This window comes from Rhinopithecus bieti, unplaced genomic scaffold (assembly GCF_001698545.2).
Source record: "Rhinopithecus bieti isolate Rb0 unplaced genomic scaffold, ASM169854v2 scaffold_77291, whole genome shotgun sequence".
Taxonomy (NCBI): Eukaryota; Metazoa; Chordata; class Mammalia; order Primates; family Cercopithecidae; genus Rhinopithecus; species Rhinopithecus bieti.
Window position 1 is genome coordinate 73,475 of NW_016829743.1, and position 23,016 is coordinate 96,490.

Sequence of the window (23,016 nt, forward strand, 5' to 3'; positions counted from 1 at the left end):
GGATCTAGAACTAGAAATACCATTTGACCCAGCCATCCCATTACTGGGTATATATGCAAAGGATTATAAATCATTCTGCTATAAAGACACATGCACACGTATGTTTATTGCTGCACTATTCACAATAGCAAAGACTTGGAATCAACCCAAAAGTCCATCAATGACAGACTGGATTAAGAAAATGTGGCACATATATACCATGGGATACTATGCAGTCATAAAAAAGGATGAGTTCATGTCCTTTGTAGGGACATGGATGATGCTGGAAACCATCATTCTCAGCAAACTATCGCAAGAACAGAAAACCAAACACCGCATGTTCTCACTCATAGGTGGGAATTGAACAATGAGAACACTTGGACACTGGAAGGGGAACATCACACACCAGGGCCTGTCATGGGGTGGGGGGAGTGGGGAGGGATAGCATTAGGAGATATACCTAATGTAAATGATGAGTTAATGGGTGCAGCACACCAACATGGCACATGTATACATATGTAACAAACCTGCACGTTGTGCACATGTACCCTAGAACATAAAGTATAATAATAAAATAAAATAAAATTACAAAAATACTTTGGTAAATATTGCATGTGCACTTGAAAAGAATGTGTATTCTGCAATTGTTAGGATAATTGTTTTATATATAATTAATATATATATTGGTTTAATGATCTTCAAATTCTTATAGCCTTATTGATTTTTTTGTTTGCTTCTTATATCAGTTAGAGAGCCAAGGTAATAAAACTCTCCAACTATGATTGTGGATTTACTTCTCCTTTTAGTTCTTTCAAATTTTATTTTATATATTTTAATCTTGTTATATGCATAGAAACTGAAGATGATTGTTTGCTCCTACTTAATAGGTCCTTTTCTAATGATGACATTTCCTTCTATTTCTGTATATTTTATATACATCTTATGTCTTTTTTATCCCTCATTTTCTCCATTACTGCCTTCTTTTGTATTTAATTGATATTTTGTGCTGCATCATTTTGATTCCTTTCTTATTTCTTCTTCTGTACATTTTGTTTTTTTCTCAATGGTTACCAAAGGTATTACAATGAATACCTTCAACAATATTGTTTGAATTAATACCAATTCCTTATCAATAGTATAAAAAACTCCTATACAGCTCTATCTCCCAACTTTTATTGTCACAAATTACATCTATTTCTATTGCTCTTCACTTCTTGTGCCTGAGTTTCCATTTTCTTTATATGTAAAGAACATCCTTTGGTATTTCCTTTACTGCAAGCCTTTTTGTGACAAATTCTTTCAGTTTTTTATTTTTTCTAAAAATGTCTTTATTTCAGCTTCATTTTAAAAAATTATGATTTTTTGAGATAGAGTCTCACTCTTTCGCCCAGGCAGGAGGGGAGTGGCATAAGTCTTGGCCTTGGCTTCCCGGGTTCAAGTGATTCTCATGCCTCAGCCTCCTGAGTAGCTAGGATTACAGGTGCATGCCACCATGCCCAGCTAATTTTTGCATTTTTAGTCAAGATGAGGTTTTGCCATGTTGGCCAGCCTGGTCTTGAACTCCTGACCTCAAGTGATTCACCTGCTTCAACCTCCCAAAGTGCTGGGATTACAGGCATGAGCCACTGTGTCTGCCTTCGTCTTTGAAGTACTTCTTTACCAGTACAAAATTCTAGATAGGCAGTTATTTTCTTTCAGCACTTTAAATATATCATTCCTTGGAAAACCAAACAACGTATGTTCTCACTGATATGTGGGAGTTAAGCTATGAGGATACAAAGGCATAAGAATGATACAGTGGACTTCGGTGACTTTGGGGGAAAAGTGGGAGGCGGTGAGGGATAAAAGGCTATAAGTAGAGTGCAGTGTATACTGCTCGGGTGATGGGTGCACCAAATCTCACAAATCACTACTAAAGAACTTTCTCTTGTAACCAAACACCACCTGAACCCCAATAACCTACGGAAAAATAAAAAAAGATACCATTCCATCATCTTCTGCTTTTTATTATTTTTGCTGAAATGTCAGCTAAGTTGTTTATTTTATAAAGGGAATTTAGTTTTCCCCCACTCTGGCTATTTTATGATTTTTCTATTTATCTTTGGTTTCCATAATGTTTTTTTTTGATGTATTGAGAAGTTGTCTTTTGTTCATTGGTTTTTTTTTTTCTTTTTTTTTTTGAGACAGAGTTTCACTCTTGTCGCCCAGGTTGGAGTGCAATGGCACGATCTCGGCTCACTGAAACCTCCACCTCCTGGATTCAAGTGATTCTCCTGCCTCAGCCTCCCAAGTAGCTGGGATTACAGGCGTGCACCACCATGCCTGGCTAATGTTTGCATTTTTAGCAGAGATGGGGTTTTGTCATATTGGCCAGGCTAGTCTCAAATTCCTGACCTCAGGTGATCCATCTGCCTGGGCCACCCAAAGTGCTGGGATTACAGGCGTGAGCCACCGTGCCCAGTTTGTTGGTTTGTTTTGATCTTGCTTGGGGTTTGTAACACATTTTACAAGTCTATCTTGATGGCTTTTGTCAGTTTTGGGAAATTCTTATGTTATCTCTTTTGCTCAGTTCCTCTTTCCTCTCCCGTCTCCTTGCTTTCCAATTACACTTAGTTTAGGGGTTTTGTTTTTGCCATATCTCAAATATCTCTTACACTCCTTCTTGTGTATTTTTATCCTTTTGTTTTTCTTTACTTCACTCTGGATATTTTATAACAGTTTTCTAATTCTCTTTTCAATGGCATCTAAATGGCCTTTTAAACCCTTCAATTGAGTTTGTTTTACAGTTATTTTACATTTTATTTCTGTAATATTCATTTAATTCTTTAAAAAATCCAATTTCAGGTAACTATTGCTGCATAATGACCCACTCCAAAATCCAGTAGTTTGAAACAACTACCTATTTAGTTAGTGATTCTGCTAGCTGGCAATTTGGGCTGGGCTTTGCTAGGTGGTTCTTTTCGTTTCCTCTTGCAGCAGTCATGCATGTGTGGTCAGCTGCCAGACCACAGGTGGCTGATTCTTTTATTTATTTTTTATTGTTTTTTGAGATTAAGTCTTGCTCTGTCACGTTGACTAGAGTATAGTGGCATGATATCTTGGCTCACTGAAACCTCCATCTCCCGGGTTCAAGAGGTTCTCGTGCCTCAGGCTTCCAAGTAGCTGGAGTTACAAGCGTGTGCCACCACGCCTGGCTAATTTTTGTTTTGTTAGCAGAGACAAGGTTTTACCATGTTGGCCAGGGTGGTCTCGAACTCCCAACCTCGAGTGATCTGCCCTCCTTGGTCTCCCAAAGTGCTGGAATTACGGGCATGAGCCACCGCACCAGGCTGGGGTGGCTGATTTAGAATGGCCTTAGTTGTGTTGGTTTATCTCTGTATCATGTGATCTCTTATTCCCCAGCAGGCTATTTTAGGCTTGTTCACATGTCAGCCAGATGAGGTTCCAAGAGAACAAGTAGAAATGTGCAATGCCTTTTCAGATCTAGGCTTAGAACTGGCAGACATAATTTTTGCTGTGTTTCATCATGAAGACCAGCCCAGTTCCAAGAGACAGGGAAATGAACCCCATTTCTTGATGATGGAAGGAGTTGCAAAGTCACATTGCAAGGACATGGTTATTTTTGCATTTGATCACGCTAGTTCTCTGCTGAAATTCTTAAACTTATGTTTTATTTCCTTGAACATATTAGACATGATTACTTTAAAGTTTATGACTGACAACTCTATTATGTAGATGCCCTGTTGGTTGGTTTCTGTTGTCTCTATTCTTGTTTTGGTTTTTGGACATGTTTCCTTTTCTTATACTTCATTTCATTTCGGATATTGTGCACGAAAAATTCTAGAAATAATTTAATGCTCTGGTTGATGTTATTTTCCTCTTGTCATAACTTATATTTGCTTCTAGTGGGTAGCCAGGTTAGGGCTACTAGAGATTCCAGATCATTAGTTCAATCCAGGGTTGTGATGATTCAAAACTGACCTTCAGTTCCTGCGAGGGCTGTTCGTTTCTCATTCACTCTTACTCTTAGTGTATAGCCCTCTGTGGTACCAACCTCAACACTGATGGATTTTAGGTATACCCACTTTCTAACAGGAGGGGCCTGAACTCCATGTTCTCTTAGTTCCTTGAGTTTTATTGTGAGCTCTGCTCAGCTTCTCAGCCTTTTAGCTGCCATTTATGGAATCAGAAGATGCCTCCAGGGAACAACCGTCAGAAATGTTGGTCTCACCTCTCTGAATTTCCTTCTTCCAGATCTAGGCCCCATAATTTTTCACTGTTTTATAAACTCTCTGATAACTTTAACAATGTGCTTTTACATGTTGTTCCTTTTTTTTTCTAGTTATTTTTAGTGGGAGGATTTGTTAGCAAGTCTTAACCTGGATTTTCATTACATAATTAGAATTCCTCAGATGATTCTTTATATCAACCGTTAAGGGGATGCTGTAGAATGAAAGTGTTCCATTTCCAGATCACAAACTCTCCGGAGTCAGGAATCACGTCTTATACATGAAGAGGCCCTGCCTCTTCAGGGGCTGGATTAGAGTGGGACTCAGTAAGGACTGAATGATTGATGAGGACAGTTTATGTCCTTCTTGTAGGTTTAGTAATGATTTTTTCCATTCATCTTTGTTCTCAGGGTCTTTGTGCAATATTTGGTAGGTTGATCTGTTCTCATAAATAGTGCTAGGACTGTGGGAGACAGAGACACAGAGATGCACAGCACAGTCTCTACTTTTGAGAAGCTTTTGGTTTGCTAATGGGCAGAGCCAGTACAAGTCATATAAATATAAATGGGAACCTATGTATTTTAGTCTTAGGAACATCAAGATCAAAGAAACATACTTCATCAAACAAATAGTATTACAAGTCCTTTAATTATTTACTTAGTCTCTCGAGAAAATGCCAGGGTGAAGCTGTGACTTGGAGAGAGTGCATTCATAATGCACTGGACATCTAAAAACCCCTCTCTCTCCATTGCTTACTTCTTAATAGTGTCCATTTTAACAGAGCCACTTGTAAAACTCTCTCCATCTCCTATTCTCTCCTCCAAACCCTCCCTGACCCTCCCCAACTCACCCAGAGAGACTTTTTAATTTACTGCACCTACTGGGCCATGCCACATAGCTTCGTTGCTGAAACTGGCTGTAGAAACTTCCAGTTTTGTACACTGCCTGCACTGAATTGCTCCAGGTTGTCACACCCCCATATTCATTAGGTCTCATCCGGATTCATTGACAGGGAAGTGCTGGGATCTACCTGGGAAGTGCAGTTTTATTTTAAAATTGTTTTCTAGAGAGAAATTTTTGTGGAGACTTTCTGATCACTGAAAAACTGGCAAACATCAATGAGTAATGGCCAAAATCCAATGTGCCAAGTGCCACGAGAGAGGATTATGTATTCAGCTCTCTGAGAGGACAGTTGAGGGGTCATGAGTTCAGCTTGGAGGGTCATTCTTCCTGGGCCCGACTATTCAGAATTTCTGACAGTCACTACTTTCCATTAGTAGTTGCCTCAGCACTGCTTGGAGGGATTCACATTAGATGTGGTGTTTATAACATCGTGGTTAAGAATTTATCCTCTGAAGTCAAACTGCTGTCTTTACAAAGAGTAAACAAATAAGCTGGGTGCAGTGGCATGCACCTGTAGTCCCAGCTACGAGGGAGGTTGAGGTGGAGGGATCACCTCAAGCCTAGGAGTTCAAGGCTGCAGTGAGCTGTGATTGCGCCACTGCACTCCAGCCTGGGTGACAGAGTGAGACCCTGTCTCTGACAAACAAAACAAAAGAAAACAAAAACAAACACCAAACTGACTAGGTTTCAGGCTCATCATTCTGTGTAACTTAAGCCAGTTACTTAAGCTCTTTCTAACTCAGTTTCCTCACCTATAAAATGGGGATAAGGGTCATTGTTAAGTTAAATAGTTAAAATGTATAAAACATTTGTACATTTTAACCATTCTATACCTTTTAACTTAAACGGTTAAAATGTATAAAGTGCGAAACCTGCCTGTCACATAGTAAGTACTCAAGATTTTAGCTATTGGTCTATGGGATCCTTCAGACTAGGGACATAGAGCTTGGGGACAAGGGGAGGCAGATGGGGGATACACTTTAAGGTGTTCCTAGGCTCTGGGCTCCTCATACCCATCCCCACCCTATTGGCTTAAGGGAAATCACATCCAGCTGCCCACATTGCTCAGGCCTGACACTCTTCCCGCTACTTTCAGCTTGGGTTCTCTTTCCTAGGATGCCAGGGATCAGCTGACCATGTGTTTAGCATCTCTGGAATGCCCCTTCAGTTACAACCAAACAGCATACAGACGAAGATTTACAATGTTCAGTGGAAGATGTGGCTGCCCTCACAAAATGCATTTCGTCAGATATTGCAGTGGGAGAATGACTCTTCACCTTTCAATACCTTCAACAATAGATTCAGTTTTATAATCAAGAACTCGACTCTTCTCATCAAGGCAGCTCAGCAGCAGGACAGTGGCCTCTACTGCCTGGAGGTCACCAATATGATGGGACAAGTTCAGAGAGCCAAGTTCCAGGTTTTTGTATTTGGTAAGTCTCCAGGACTGCTCATACTGCCCTCTCTGATTCCTGTAGGCCTCTAATTTCTGTATTTCCATGCCTTTCTGATCAGAGTCTCTGCTTCCAGATAAAGTTGAGAAACCCCGCCTACAGGGGCAGGGCAAGATCCTGAACAGAGAGAGGTGCCAAGTGGCTCTGTCCTGCTTGGTCTCCAGGGATGACAATGTGACCTATGCTTGGTACAGAGGCAGCAAGCTGATCCAGACAGCAGGGAACCTCACCTACCTGGAGGAAGAGGTTGACATTCATGGCACGCACACATATACCTGCAACGTCAGCAATCCTGTTAGCTGGGAAAGCCACACCCTGAATCTCACTCAGGACTGTCAGAATGCCCATCACGGTAAGTGGAGCACACTGGGCTATAACAAGGGCTGAAGGTTTGGACCCCACAACCAGGCTCATGTGTAAGACAGACGTGGTATGAGATAAAATCCCTTGGCTTCCTCTCCCAGTGCCTTGTAGCCCTTCCCAGGGGAGTCCTGGCCTCCAAGCACATAGTTCCTGTAAAGCTATCCTACTCTGGAAAAAAAGTTATCCCTATTTCCTTCTGGGAGATGCAAGCTTTTCTTCTGCAGAGGGAGGGCATAGTTTTTTGGTGAGTGACAGTCCTGAAATGGCTCCGGAACATTATTTTCTTCCTGAGAGAGGCTGATGGAGAACTGTTCTCTCCTCTTGAGTGATAACTTTCTCCAGGCCACATAGTTCAAGAGCTAATTGTACTGTGCAGCAGTAGCCTGGAGCGGGAGCATGAGGATGATCCCAGGAATACCTAGATGAGTTCTTGGGTTGTTGCTTATGCTCATCCTACGAGTTACCTGAGTTCACTTTCCACAACTTTTTATTATATAAACAGAGACTTCATATGCCAGCAGCATGGGCACTATAGGAAAAAAGAAACATACAGCTCTCATTAATAAGGAACTTATAGCCAAGTAAGGGCAACTGAAATAAGTACTTCTGCACAAAAAATAAACAAGACTGAGGCAGGCTGGGAGCAGTGGCTCATGCCTGTAATCCCAGCACTTTGGGAGGCTGAGGAGGGTGGATCACAAGGTCAGGAGTTTGAGACCAGCCTGGCCAACATGGTGAAACCCTGTCTTTATTAAAACTACAAAAAATTAGCTGGGCATCTGGCTGGCACCTGCAATCCCAGCTACTCGGGAGGCTGAGGCAGTAGAATCCCTTGAACCTGGGAGGCGGACGTTGCAGTGAGCCGAGATCGCGCCACTGAACTGGGACACCAGCTTCATCATTCAGAAGCTCTGTGATCTCTTAGAGGTCAGGTGTGGTGACTCATACCTGTAATCCTAGCACTTTGGGAGGCTGAGGCAGGTGGATCACTTGAGTCCAGGTGTTTGAGACCAGCCTGGACAACATGGTGTAATCCCATCCCTAAAAAAAAAAAAAGCTCTGTGATCTCTGGCAGATTCATTAACTTCTCTGAGTCTCAATTTCTTTCCCCCTTGGGTAAAATGGGGATGATAATAAGTACCTCGGAACACTTAATTCCTTTCCCTTCCTCTCATTGGCTGGATTATGTATCAGGCTACATGTTTGACACAAATGTTTTAAGTAGAAGCTCAAATGAGGAAGGGCCATGAAGGCAGGAATAGTGGAAAAGAGAGATGGAAAACTTACCTGGACAATGAGTATTTTTTGAGTTAAAAATAAATGAATGGACAAATGTAACATTTGTTGTGCTAGATGCTTTACATGTCCCTCAGTATCCGTGGGGAATTAGTTCCAGGACCCACCCCATAATCATAGATGCCAAAATCCACGAATATTTAAGTCCTTGGCATAAACAGGTGCAGTATTTGCATACAACCTATGCACATCCTTCTGTATACCTTACTTAAATCATCTCTAGTTTAATTATAATGTCTGATACAATGTAAGTGCTATTTAAATTGTTGTTATACTGTATTGTTTAGGGAATAATGACAAAGAAAGAAGTGTCTACATATTCAATATGGATGCAATTTTTTTCCTCTGAATATTCTGGATCCACAATTCATTAAATCTACAGTTGTGGAACTCAAAACTTTGGAGGGCCAACTGTATTAGATCATGTAATTGACCCCTATAGGTAGATAACGTTATCCCCTTTTACAGGTGAGAAAATCTGAGAGGCTCTGAGGCATCTTCCAAAAAGAAGATGACTTGAGAGGCCCAGAGAGATTAAATAAATAGTGCAGAGCTCACAGAGTTAGAATTTGGGCCAGCCCTGTCTGATATTAATATCCATGCTCTTGGCATCACTCAGAGGAGGTTACCCAAATGAGCAAAGAGAAAACCTTGATGGTGAGTTCACAGAGTGCAATCAACCACACCACAGACAAGAGTGGGTTTTGAGGCAGCCCCTGCAGTAGGCAGATGGGAAGGAAGAAGAGAGTGAGCTGACAGCTCAGACCTCATGCCTTCTGTGTTCCTCAGAATTCAAATTTTGGCCGTTTTTGGTGATCATCGTGATTCTAAGCACACTGTTCCTTGGCACCCTTGTCTGCTTCTGTGTGTGGAGGAGAAAGAGGAAGGGGAAGCAATCAGGTGAGTGGAAGGTCCTTGGGGTGGTGCTTCTGCCTGAGGCCTCGGATCCTGTGACTTGGTCCTGCCTCCAGTGGGATGTATCTGGGAGCACAGCATCTCCTTTTCCTCAGCGAGCTTTGGTATATGCGTATGCGTGGTGGCAGGGGGCACGCAGGCTGCCAGGCTCTCTCTCCTCGTTCATGCTTTCTGATCCCCAATGTGCAGATTTCCCTGCAGACAGCTGGTTTGGGAGGAAGCATGAGAGGGGCAGTTCGGTTGCTGCCTCTGTGCTTTTTGGGGCTCCTGGGAAGAGCACTAACCTGCCTCCTTTCTAGAACCTTCTTTAAGGTTTGGCCATTTGGGGTGGAGGTGGGGCCTGTTAGAAGCAAAAGCCCTTCTGGAGGTTTCTGCAGTTCTGCTCTTTGTTTTCTTCTTCCCTCAGAGACCTGTCCCAAGGAATTTTTGACAATTTATGAAGAGGTCAAGGATCTGAAAACCAGGAGAAATAAAGTATGTTGTCCCGGAGGCTGGGGTCGCTCTCAATTGGCTTGGAAAATGCTCTTTCAATGATGGTTATACAGAGAAGAGGGACAAAAAGGACTGAACAACTGTCCTCTTGATGTGACCCTCGGCCCTTCCCCAACTATCTTTTCTCCACTTGCTTCCTAGTTCTGGCAATGGAGGAAAAGAGGAAACAAAAGGAGCAGAGAAGATGAAAGGGAAGCTGAAGGGGCTTCTTGGTGCAGAATTGCACCTGCTGAGAAGGGATGGAGCACAACAGAAATCAATGGCAGAGGCAGAGTGCTGCTGTGGTATTTGTTGTCTGACCACAAATTCTTTTTCCTAATGAGTCAGGGCTTGCATTCATGAGTCCCTTAATGGTGACACAGGCTGGGAAGTGTGACCAGCCAAAGCATAACAGTTTTGTAGCTGGCTCAATGGACTGCATTTACAGCCTTTTGGGAGAAGAGGCCTAAGTGTGGCTGAGGTACTAGAGTAACCAGCCTGGCACAAAGCCAACCAGCCTGAGTGGGTTCCTCCAGGAGCCTCTCGCCTGCTCTCTGTGGCAGGCAGCGGCCAACTCCGCCCGTCATCCAAGAATTAGAAGAGGAGGAAATTGCAGAGGGCCTGCAGATGCCCCCGCTGCTGTGTCCTGCTCAGGGCTGATGTGGTGACAGGCCCAGGGGAAAGCTCTAATGGGGCCTACCAAACTGCTGGCAGGAAGTTGGGGGGTGAAGTGGGGTGGAAATGCCTTCTTTCCATTGCCCCCTGGCGCTTGGCTATGGAGACCCAGCACCACGTAGGAAGCACATGTGGTGGGGCTCTTCCGCGCTGGCCACATACGTGAGGCCCTGTGCAGCCTCACAGAGCAGGCAAGCATCCTCTCCCAGGTCTGGTTTCAGAGTCAGTTAGGGCAGTTCCCCACGCCTGTTTTGTTTTGTTTTGGCCCCAGTGGTGGCTATGGGAATGTGAAAAATAAAGCAGTGGCTATTGGAATGTGAAAAATAAAAGGGAACTTTGTTTCTCTCACTGCTACCAGACTCTGGTGCAAATTCCTGAGAGCATGTGAATCTATCCACAGCCAATGATGTGCGGGTGCTGCTTGCTACAAGTAATCTGTTTTTCCAAAAAGAAGATGACTTGAGTTTAGGAGACCACAGGGGGAGAAACAACTTAGTGCAAAGGAAACATCTTGGGGATTCAGGCCTGTTAGCTTACTTCTGACTCAAGAGCTCCTCCCTATCTGGCCTCAGCCCTCTCTGGCCTCTCCCTATTGTCTCAGGGTTCCAATTTGAAGACCTAAATCTCAAGTTTCATGTGGTCTCACTTTCAGACCCAGCTCTAATCTTTCTAGAAACACTTCAGATGAGTCTGGACAGGAGAGAAAAGCAACAAACTCTTGCAGTATTTTAAAACACAAATGAAGTTATTGACATTGTCAGATGCCCATGACTCTCCAGCCTCTAAGGACAGCTGACAGTTCTCTGCTCCTCTTAGTTTCTTCTTGCTTCCAGGAATTTAGCTTGCACCTTGCCTAATGAAACCTTCTGGCCTCCACTGGCTCCCATTAGAACCCAAACTGGCAATATGCTTTCAGTGGTCAGCAGCATGAAATACCTCCACCACCGATTTCCTAAGGGGCAAGAACAAGAAAAGGGAAGCAGGAAGTGCTGCTCCCTGCTTTGGCCCTTGGGTTCAGGGCTGCACCCAGCACTGTAGCTGCCCAGGAGGCTGGCTTGAGGTCATGGGCAAAGTGACACTGAAGATGATCTAGAAAGGGCTTAACTGTGTTTGGTCTTTGAAATGTTTAAACTTTCTGAATTCCAGTGCTCTGACGTAAGGCTCGGATAACAGCCCTACTCAGAGCTTTGCAAGGAAGGGTTTCTAAGTTAGTAAAGGAAAGAAAGTGACAGCATTCTCTTTGGGCGGGGTTGCTGGAATCCCTCACACCTGGGTGGTTCCTTGCTCCTGATACTAATGGCTTCACTGCGAACTGCTCTTCTTCCTGTCTTTCCCCATCCTGGGAGGATCAGTGACTCTCCTCAGTCCTGCCACCTCCCTCCCAGGCTCCTGAAAGCCCCTCTTCTTTGTGCTGTTTTCCCCTGCTCAGTCTAAATCTGGACTGACCTAGCTGTCTGCTCATGTTACCCCATCCCTATTTCTTGTGCAGGAGCAGGAGCAGGAGCAGACTTTTCCTGGAGGGGGGAGCACCATCTACTCTATGATCCAGTCCCAGGTACCTCTCTAGTTTCTCTAGTCCATCCCATACCTATCTCTGGGGTTTCCTAGTGCCCCCCCCCGAAACTCACAGCCTTGAATGGCAGAATAAGATCTTAGTGCTCTTGGAATCCAGAAGATAGCTTGACTTCAGTTGCATTAACACATTATTTGAAAAGATCCATGTGATTGTGGAGCATCTTAACACAACTGGGAAGCCTGATGTGGACATTCCTTCTTCTTCCGTGTCTGGCAGAAGGTCTGGCCCAGATAAAGTCTATAGAAGCAGAAACCTGGTTAGGGGACTCAACTTCTGCTTTCTTGCCCTGCTGCTGCCTCTAGCACTTGGGGCCCTTGCACTTTTTATCCCTATTCCCTATTATATTCATTTTCAGGAAAGAATGAATCTGCATTGGTCTCTTTTATCTTATTATGACTTAGCAATAATGTCCATTTTCTTTTCTTTTTAAAAATTTTATTGTTTAGAAACAGGGTCTCTTTATTTATTTATTTTTTATTTTCATAGTTTTTTTGGGAACAGGTGGTATTTGGTTTCATGAGTAAGTTCTTTAGTGGTGATTTGTGAGATTTTTGGTACACCCATTATGAGACAGGATCTCATTCTGTCTACCAGGCTGAGTGCAGTGGTAGAATCATAGCTTACTGAAGCCTTGAATTCCCTTCCTCAAGGGATCCTCCCACCTCAGCCTCCTCCTGGGTAGCTATGACTACAGGTATGCACCACTGCACTCGGCCATATTTTCTTACTAAGTCTCACATAACAGCCTCATGAAACTAGTTCTAATCTTTAGATGTGTTCTACGTTCCATATCACAATGAGGAAACTGAGACTCAGGTCAACTGATAACTCAAGGCTACATAGCTAGGTAGTGGCAGAGCTGATTCAAAGCGTTTTTGAGTCTCCATTGCACCTCCTCATACTCTACCTCTAATATTCTGGGGTTAGAGAAATTCACTCATAAACTGGAGAAGTGTCCTTTAATATTGATGGCTAAAATGACATTGATAACCCAGGCTGGGACGTCTCTCCCAAGGGAAACACTGCTTCCTGGTGGCCAGTAATAAAATACTTTCTGATAAAAATGGCTTAAAAAAATAGAAAAAAAAAAAATTGAGACCTGAAACAGCACCATCTTCAGTTTGGTGGCTGAGTTGTGGGGCAAAGAAAATCTGATTACAAGAGTGCTCGATATCTGCCCTTTCTCTAGTTTTAGCCACATTGAACTCCAACAAGAGGAACTTGTATCAGTGCAAGAAAGGGCTCTTCTCAAACTATGGTGTTGGGTGAGAATGAGAATCCTCCTCTGGAGCATCTTAAAAGGAGGATAGTTACCTGAGTTAGAGGACACCTGGTTCAGGTCCAGGGAAGGAAGGCAAGTTGCCAAAGGGAGGCATTGAGATGTTGAGGAAAGAGCCCTGGAGAGGTTTGAATTCTGCTTCTACTGTGTATGCACTGCCTGACTTGGGCTATTTATCCCTTTGGAGCCTCATTTGTGTCATGGGGCAAATTATGATCATTCCTATTTTATAGGAATGTTAAAAGAATTAGAGAAGAGGCCAGGCGCAGTGGCTCATGCCTGTAATCCCAGCACTTTGGGAGGCTGAGGCAGGCAGATCATGAGGTCAGGAGTTTGAGACCAGCCTGACCAACATGGTGAAACCCTGTCTCTAAAAATACAAAAATTAGCTGTCCATGATGGCGAGCACCTGTAATCCCAGCTACTCAGGAGGCTGAAGCAGGAGAATTACTTGAACCCAGAAGGCAGAGGTTGCAGTGAGCCGAGATCGAGCCATTGCACTCCAGCCCAGGCAATAGAATGAAACTCTGTCTCAAAAACAAACAAACAAACAGAGGAGAATACACATTTAAAATAAATGCTCAACAAATAGTAGCTTTCATTAATGACAGAGCGAGACTAACACTCAGGTTGTCTGACCTCCTGGCTAGTCCAGGGCTCTTTGCACTAACACTTGAAGCTTCCATCTGGGCAGAGTTGAGGTGGAGGGATGGAAGAGATGACCTTCATAGGGTTGTGCTGGATCTGTGCTTCTGAAATGATTTTATTTCTCTTCTCATTAGTCTTCTGCTCCTACGTCACAAGAACCTGCATATACATTATATTCATTAATTCAGCCTTCCAGGAAGGTGAGCTTCTTCCCGTGGTGGTGGTGGGGTGTTGTTGATGCAGATGTGTATTTTGCATGTGTTTGCAGAGACAGTATGTGTGCACATCCTAGCAAGTTGTTCTTCATTGTGTGTATCTGAGTGGCTTCTGTTAAATGATTGTATTTAAATGTCAATGGACCAGTGAGAAATGCCTTTCTGGTTCTGTCTGGAGAAAAAGAACAGCTTCTAGACTAAGAGAACAGTAGATTAGATGAGTTTTTGGGAGTTTCTGTGGGAGGTAAAGGACAATCAAAGACAGAAAGGAGGTGCTTTGCACAGAGAGACTCTGAGGCTATGGTGAGAGATACTGGAGGGGTTTGCAAGGCAGGGCATATTGCCTGGAGCTGGAGGAGTAGACTGGATCTAAAGAGACACAATCTTGACCTTCAGGGAGCAGAGAAAGGTCCTGACCAGTCAGTCACCTGCTGGTGGAGGCCTCCAGACTGAGGCAACCCATCGTCATGCACTGAAATCCTTCTCCGAGCTGAGCTCATAGCTCTCTTGTGTACTTGGAAACAGAGTTGGGTATCCTGGTACCCATGGTCATTATTTTTCTCTTGTGTAGAAGCGGATGGGAAGAGTGGTGTTCCCAAGGCTGGAGCCACAGTATGAAGCCAGAAAACCTTAACATGGTAGCATGGGAAGTTGGGAGTCCACATAACTGTGGAAGTCCATGCAGGTCAGGGACCACAGGTTTGAAGGGGTTTAGGACAGATTTTCAGACTTTTCATTCAACCTCCTTCCAATAAGCCATTCAACCTACTTGGATCCCATCATGAGAGAGATGTATTTTTAATTATATGCTACAATATAAGGCCTTATAGATGTTCATAGGCACCATGTTCACATGCTTTGGTATATGAAAACTCTATGTGTTACTGAATGTGCCTCTGAATTCTAGTGTCTTTGGGTTGGCAATTGCTTATATGCCTGAATTGTTTACATTAAGGGTGTGTGTACGCCATGTGTTGAAGAGTTATATGGTTTGGGGCAGTATTTGCATTAGGATTGCCTGAGGGATATGTGTGTGTGTGTATGTGTATGCGTATGTGTATGTGCTCTGGGAATGTGTACGTGTGCGTGTGTGTGTGTGCGTGTGTGTATATATACACACATACATACATACACACACATATATGTATGGGTTTTAGGTGTATGTGGGTATGGAACAGTAAATTCTGATTTTGGTTCAGAAATATCATATTATAGGCAAATACTGTATATATTGTGTCTTCCCTGGAGACCATAAACACCATTGTTTGCTCCTGGGGTGACAGATTCTATTCATTTTCCGGCTGAGAGTGCCTCAGAATTTTTCTGGACCCTGAGTCTCTTTTGAGACCTCTCACATCACTTAGGAGTGGGAGAGAGCTTATCTCGAAGTTAACCATTCTTTACATTCTGAATTTCTAGCCTGGATCCAGAAAGAGGAACCACAGCCCTTCCTTCAATAGCACTATCTATGAAGTGGTAAGATTCTGGAACTCCTCAATGGGTTTAGTGTCTGTGGCATAGCCCTGAAATCTAGCCATGAAAGGGTACACTTAGGAAAAGGTCATCCACATAGTCTCAGAGTTGTAGGGAGTTTAGAGATCTTCTAATGCAAGTCTCTGTTTTAGAGATGAAGACACTGAAGGCCAAAGAGAGTGAGGGTCTAACCCAAGATCATGTTGTGTGTTTAGATACGATACTTATTGGGTTCTACATTAGGGCTGTCCCCAAGCTAGTTCCCAGGCTGTGGGCCACAAACTGGACATCTCCCCTTTCCAAGAGTGGTTGGGGGAGGGGTCAGATAGGGGAAGATAAAGCACTCTAAATGATTTTCTAAAATTAGCAAGTCTTTGGGAGCCATTGCAGGGCATAGGTGATCTTAATCTTCTTCAGGAGTGGACACTATTCAAAGATGACCACTGAGCCTGGTAGCTGAATTGATTCCCATCAGAGCATTTAGAGACTGGAAAGGAGGGACTCAACATTTCTTGGGAGTTTATTACGGATAAGGTAGCCTGCCCGTGTCTTCACATGGATTATTTTATTTAATCCTCACAGAATGCTACAAGATAGGTATAATTATACTTTCCATTTATACTCAGAGAAACTAAGGCATGGAGAGCATCCCCCATCCTTCCCCCCGACCCAGTAGCCTCACACTACACCTGAGCCTCCTCACCTGTGGTCCAATAAAGATGCTGCCATTGGTCACAAGGGAGGGGTGGGTGGCTGCCTGCCGGTATTCCTGGCACTTCAGCTATCACCCAACATTAAAGCCAACTGGACAATCTAGGGTCATAGAGGGCACTGTATAAGCTCAGATAGCTTGTGAGGTCATGAAAAAGCATATGTGGTTAAGAGAGCACTGGAATTGGAGCCAGAAGAACTGGATTCAAGTCCCTCCTGCACTTCACACTAGTTGTGGACCCTGAGTAATTTGTTTTACCACTCTAAGCTTCATTTTTAAAACCTGTAAAATGGGGATGGCAGTTCATACCCCACAGGATTGTTATAAGGACCTCCCAGTGGAAGGGTCTGAAGCTTCTCCTTTTCTTTTGCAGATTGAAAAGAGTCAACCTAAAGCCCAGAACCCTGCTCGACTGAGCCGCAAAGAACTGGAGAACTTTGATGTTTATTCCTAGTTGCTGCAGCAATTCTCACCTTTCTTGCACATGAGCATCTGCTTTGGGAATTGGCACGGTGGATGATGCCACAGGAGTCTCATAGAACAGCTCCTAGTTTGGAGAGGATATGGAAATTTGTTCTTGTTTTATATTTTGTTTTGAAAATGATGTCTAACAGCCATGGTAAGAGCAAGGCTGTTAAATAATATCTTCCAGTTTACAGATCAGACATGAATGGGTGGGGGGGTTAGGTTGTTCACAAAAGGCCACTTTCCAAGTATTTGTAATCTAGGAAGTGTATGTAAGTGATGTTATTAGCACCGAGATTCTGTCCACCTGATTTTCAAGCTGTCACTTATCTCCTTTTCTCCTCAATCTGGGTTGACTGCATTTCTAGACTCTCCCTGGGCCCGGGCCCAGGCCCAGGCCCAGGCCCATCTTCCAAAGCAAGAGGAAGGAACGATAATGGTGACTCAGGGGAAGAGGAAGCAGCCCTCCGCTGAGAGCCTGGACTGTCTGGCTGTGAGCTGCCTAGCAAGTTCTGCACCGGAAGCCAGGGCCTGGGCTTGACTCAATTGCAGAGAAAAAACTTTCCCCCTACATCTCACACCTTTACCTCTGGCCAGTTGGCCACCAGGGGGAGTAAGCTGAAGGGAGAGTAGATGGTGCAAAGCAAGCCCGTCTCTGAGTAAAAAAATTACCCTGAGCACATGCCAACCTGATAACTGGGGGTTGAGACCAGCTTTGTCCACGGTATGATGTTTGATTTATGAAGACACATTGTTAGAAATCCATTTTGGCTTCTTCATAGAAGTGGCTTCCCAGAGGAAGAGGCCTCTCAGAAGCCATATTCTATGTAAGTTCTGAGTCCTGATGAGTGCTCCCCAGGTGCACTGGTGAGGGCTCAGGCAGCTGAGAGCTGAGCACGAGGCAGTTGGAATCTAGACACTATGCTGGGTTCCCTGAGTCGTCAGGCCAGACATTTCAAAAAGGCTGTGGGGAGCACGGCAGAGACTCTGGCTGAGCCCAGGAAAGGGACAAGGGTGAACTGGGAGAGAACTTACTCAGAGATCCCAATAGGTAATACTGCACAAAGCCTGGTTCTTCAATTGTCCTACCCTGTATCTAATACAGGAGTTTCATATAAAACTGTGATATCATGCAGATGCAGTCTGAATTCCTCACCTGAATTAAATTTATGTATCCTCTCCATACCCTGCATTTTTATTCTCTATAGCAGCCAAAGGACACTTGTGGGCCATTCATAAACATATGTCTGTTTGAATACTGCTGTAGAGGGTCTGACTTCCTGGTGAGCTGGCAGTGTCCTTCAGCCCTGTTCACACTGGGACAGCACAGAACCAGACACCAGGGGCTATTCCATCTTGTGAAGGAGAGCCAAGGCATGCACTTGCTCACACCCTGCAAGATCCCTCTCCCCTGAGACTGTGCTGCTGGCTAGGCTGGCTTCCTCCTGGAGAGAAGTGTAAACAGATCACATCTTAAAGCAAGTGTGAAGCTTAAAAACCAGGGAAATATATTCAGAAGGAGTCTGGTACTGGGAGTTGAGTTGCAGAGTCAAGGAGTTCAGTGAGCAGAGGCAGCAGGAAATGACGGGGGTCAGAAACAGTCCAGATGAACACCAAGGACTCTGACCACTAACTGCTGCTGGCCTTTCACGTGTCCTGCATAGATCTTGAACTGGCCAGATTTATTTACGGAGCAGAAGAGACCCTATGGGGTCAGGGCTTTTGAGGATGCAGTATTATGGAAAGAAAGATGTACAACATCACCATGTTATATGTCTGATTGTTGAGCTTCCCTGATAATGTCTCACAAAGATAATTATCCATGCAACAAGCCAGTCAATGAACAAGCAGTAATTAAGCTCCTGCTGTGTAGGAAGCACTGCTTGAACCCCTGGGAGTACCCACTGCAGGTGGCAGAAGCCATACTGATTCCAGGCCCATGTGCAGGAGAGCATGACAGAGGCAGCACACAATTAAAGGACCTAGATGGGCTGCAAGGTGATGGTAACAGAAATGTACACTAGAGTATCATGAATATAAGTCAAGTATAGTGCATCTTACAGGCAGAGGAGAGGGCTGTAGCCACAGTCTTGGGGAGAGATACTGTGGGTATTCTGTATCCAGACTGGACAATAAAGAGGGAAGTTCTTTTAGGTAAATATGGGAAGCTTATCTGAAACAGGCATTTTAAGCACCTTTACAAAATAGCAAAAGAGTAATATACACATACGATTTAAAAAAATCCAGCAGTGCAAAAAATTGTGCAGTAAAAAATGTCTCTTTCCCAACTTGAGATTCCCAGTTCCTTCCCAGAGGCAGCCACTAATGTTTTTTGTGTTTCTTTCCAAAGCTTTTCTATGCCTATGTAGGCATGTAGACTTACATTTTTTTCTTTTCTTTCTTTCTTCTTTTTTTCTTGAGATAAAGTTTCGCTCTGTTGCTAAGGGTAGAATGCAGTGGCGCGATCTCTGCTCATTGCAACTTCCACCTCCCAGGTTCGAGTGATTCTCCTGCCTCAGCCTCCCAAGTAGCTAGGATTACAGCCATCATGCCCAGCTAGTTGTTTTTTGTATTTTTATTAGAGACGGGGTTTCACCATGTTGACCAGGCTGGTCTTGAACTCCTGACCTTGAGTGATCTGCCCACCTTGGCCTCCCAAAGTGCTGGGGTTACAGGCATGAGCCACCGTGCCTGACCAACATATAGTTGTTTAAAAATCCAATTGGTAGTATACAATACACATGGTTCTGAACTTTGCTTTTTTCCACTCCATAATGTATCTTAGAGCCCATTCCATATTAGCACCTATTAGTCCTTGCTTGCTTTCCAAGTGTCAGGGTTTGCCATTGCATGGGTATATAATTGTATATGTAACTAGATTCTCACCGAATGGAGATCTAGGTTGTTTCCTGCCTTTTATTTTAAATAACACTGCAGTGAGCATGATTTTACGTACATCTTGTGTCATGTGTGACAATTCTCTTGGGTTCATTTCAGCAGTGTTGAGAAGGTGGTGTGAAGGTCAGCTGGTCCAGGTCCCTCAGCAATATTTGACCAGTCTTGGTAGAATTTCGAGGAGGAAACGCTATGAGTGTGGGAGGTGACAAATGGGGCAAAGACATCTGAAGCCCATAGGCTCCAAGAAGGAGCCTGTGTCCGAACTATACATGGGCTTGGGAGGCCTTGAGTGTGAGAAGGACGGGGAGGGGCCACACCCAGGCATCTCTGAGGCACTGAGGTGCTTCTGTCTGCGAGCCCCAGGCCCCATGAGGTCCAGCTGACTCTCCAACCCCACGGTCCCGGGAGACAGGCAGCAGCTGCTTTTCCTTTCAGGTGAAATTTTCATAGGTAGGACTTTCAGGAATCTCAAGATCATCCTGTTGTGCTGGCGGCACGACCTGTGAGCCAAAAATCCACAAAGAATATGGTTAATAAAGCCCTGGAAGAGTGAGGCTGTTGAAAGAGGAAGGCAAGGCCAGGTTATGACTGGTCCATCCTACAGAAGTAGACTCACATGTGCTGGCCCAGGCACGGCACAATCAACCAGCCTGATGCCAAGCATTTATGGAGGATCCTAATGGGAAAGGCTGTGGGCTGGATGCTCTGCAAGGCCAATGCAAGACAGTTTAATGCAACAAATCCAGGGGATAAAAAAATGACAGTGAAGGGCCTTGCCTTCAAGAAGCTACTGTCAAATGATTCCTATATCTGCCCTAGCTGGATAAACAAAAGAAACATTTATATGAAGATAATTTAGATGGCAGAGATTAAGTTCCAAAGTAATGGTCCAGACCATTAGTGCCCAAGTTGTTCCAAGGGTTCTTAGACTCCCCTGTCTGAGAGTGTTCAGGGAAGGCTCTAAAGAGCAGATGAGCTCTGCACTGACTCAGAGGAGTGGGAGGTTGGGTACCAGCAACAGCTTGGGGATAGCATAAACCTTTGAGATGTTATGCAGAGAGGTATATCAGAAATAAGAACTAAAGTAGGTTTGAGAATTTCCGGATCAAGTAGGCAGTAATGGCCTTCAGAGATCCAGAACCAGAATTCCTGGTCCTGACGATTCTGAAGACAAGGGACATATCTGTTAAGATTTTGGCTTAGGAAATGCACTGATTTCCACTTACACTGCAGGTGAGGTGGTTTTAGGGGTCTTAAGTCTCCAAGGTAGTGTGGGTGCCTTACAGGACTGACCAGACATGTGGTTGTCATTCTGAAACTCAGAGCAGGGACGGACATTCATGACTTTAAGTTTGACCAGTATTGACCCAAACACAAAGGGCCAGGCCAGAGTAGAAAGCAGCTCTGGGAATGCAGTGAACAGCACATATTTGGCCTCAGGTTCCAAGGCAAAGTCTCTAGCTGGCTAAGCATTAGACTACTGTCTAGAAGTCAGCATGAGATGGATGATGGTTGAATCAAACCACACATCCCAACGAGTGTTTACTGAGCAAATTCTATCCATCTTTTAAGACCAACCCAAATTCCTTTTTTAGGAAGTGTTTCCTCTTTACCACAGTGCAGTGATATCCCCCACCTTCAGCGTCTGAAAAACCCTTAGGAACTGAGCATACAATTTGTTAAGTAGTCAAGTAACCTTAACCCATTTATGCAGGAGGTTGCAATTTTTTGAATTTGTGCGTAAGTGAAAAATCAGACCTTGGCGATGATCTCAAGCAGTAGGATATAAATAACTCCTACATGCTTAGCGTTCCAATAATGGAACACTAGGCATAAATACAACATATGTATGAACTGTGTGGCCACTTATATGCAGAGTTTTTTCAATAAACATTACACTGAGTGTGCCTGCCTCTCCTATCTCCCCTTTTACCTCCTCTATCTCTTTTACCTCTACCACTCTTGAGAGAGCAAGACCAATCCTTCCTCTTCCTCCTCAGCCTACTCAATGTGAAGGATGAGGATGAAGACCCTTACAATGATCCAAATTCCACTTAATGAATAGTAAACGTATTTTATCTTCCTTATAATTTTCTTAATAATTTCTTTTCTCTAGCTTACTTTATTGTAAGAATACAGTATATAATACACATGGCATGCAAAATATGTGTTAATCTAATGTTTATGTTTTTGGTAAGGCTCTGCTCAACAGTAGGCTATTAGAAGTTAAGTTCTGGAGAGTCAAAGTTACATAATGATTGTTGATTGCATGGAGTGGGGTGGGGTTGGCACTCCTAAATCCCTGAATTGTTCAAGGGTCAACTGCAGTCTTTTCTTTTCTTTTCTTTTCTTTTTGAGACGGAGTTTCGCTCTTGTTGCCCAGGCTGGAGTGCAATGGTGCTATCTTGGCTCACTGCAACCTCCACCTCCTGAGTTCAAGCAATTCTCCTGCTTCAATCTCCTGAGTAGCTGGGATTACAGGTGTCCGCCACCACACTCAGATAATTTTTATATTTTTAGTAGAGATGGGGTTTCACCAAGTTGGCCAGGCTGGTCTTGAACTCCTGACCTCAGGTGATCCACCTGCCTCAGCCTCCCAAAGTGCTGGGATTACAGGCATGAGCCACCAGGCCCGGCCGGGAGTTTTTTAAAACATATTTTTTTGAATATGTTATAGGGAGGGAATTTGGGGGAGATTTGAAAGCAGAAGTATGAATGGACCCGATGTTTTCAGGAAAGTGAAAATGGAGTGGACAGTCAGATCAAAGTGAATTGTTTAAGATTACTCAGGATTATCTTAAAACGCCTCATGGTCTTAATACTGGAAGTTCCAACTACTGTCTTTGTGACCTTAGGCAAAATTAACTTCCTTGAATCTCAGCTTCTTCGGCTATAAAATGTGGATGACAATACTTTTCTAGAGGTATTACAAAGATCAGAGAAGAATGTGTATCAACGTATTGCATCTGTAAAACTTCATATAAAAGCAAGTTAGTTATTATTATCATTATGATTATTTAATGATAAATTCTACCTGTAAGGGATTTTTATTTTATTTTATTTTTTTGAGACATGGTCTCACTCTGTCACCCAGGCTGGAGTTCAGTAGCATGATCTTGGCTCACTGCAGCCTTGAACTCCCCGGCTCAAGCAATCCTCCCACCTCAGTGTCCTAAGTAGATGGGACTACAGGTGTGTACCACCATGGGCCTGGGTAATCTTTTTTGAATTTTTTTAAAGACAGAGTTTCACCATGTTGCCCAGGCTGGGATTTGTGTTTTTTTTTTTTTTTTTTTTTTTTTTTGAGATGGAGTCCGCTCTGTTGCCCAGGCTGGAGTGCAGTGGTGTGATCTTGGCTCACTGCAAGCTCCACCTCCCGGGTTCATGCCATTCTCCTGCCTCAGCCTTTGAGTAGTTGGGACTACAGGTGCCCGCCCCACGCCTGGCTAATTTTTTTGTATTTTT

General features: G+C 43.8%; 2 protein-coding genes across 8 annotated transcripts in view; one reads left to right on the top strand and one right to left on the bottom strand.

Moving 5' to 3' along the window:
* The window catches only part of CD244 (CD244 molecule), a 33,089-nt gene extending 15,253 nt beyond the window's left edge, over positions 1 to 17,836 (top strand). Inside the window, exons 2-9 of one of the 4 annotated variants that reach the window (XR_001883965.1) lie at positions 6,227 to 6,544; positions 6,627 to 6,917; positions 9,014 to 9,124; positions 9,546 to 9,613; positions 9,773 to 9,915; positions 11,775 to 11,840; positions 13,923 to 13,988; positions 15,423 to 15,451. Coding sequence is in view for 3 of the 4 variants with exons in the window: in XM_017864900.1 (XP_017720389.1) it covers positions 6,227 to 6,544; positions 6,627 to 6,917; positions 9,014 to 9,124; positions 9,546 to 9,613; positions 11,775 to 11,840; positions 13,923 to 13,988; positions 15,423 to 15,479; positions 16,562 to 16,642 (1,058 nt within the window). In the remaining variant the exon portion in view is untranslated. Of the gene's footprint in view, positions 1 to 6,226; positions 6,545 to 6,626; positions 6,918 to 9,013; positions 9,125 to 9,545; positions 9,614 to 9,772; positions 9,916 to 11,774; positions 11,841 to 13,922; positions 13,989 to 15,422; positions 15,480 to 16,561 lie in introns of those variants that run through there. The other 3 variants (XM_017864900.1, XM_017864901.1, XM_017864902.1) reach the window with 3 other exon arrangements.
* A 1,722-nt stretch (positions 17,837 to 19,558) lies between these two features.
* LY9 (lymphocyte antigen 9) overlaps positions 19,559 to 23,016 on the bottom strand; it is a 40,769-nt gene continuing 37,311 nt past the window's right edge. For all 4 annotated transcript variants that reach the window (XM_017864894.1, XM_017864893.1, XM_017864896.1 and 1 more), the window contains one exon: positions 19,559 to 20,051. In XM_017864894.1, coding sequence (XP_017720383.1) covers positions 19,983 to 20,051 — 69 coding nt within the window. In that variant the 3' untranslated portion in view covers positions 19,559 to 19,982. The remainder of the gene's footprint in view (positions 20,052 to 23,016) is intronic.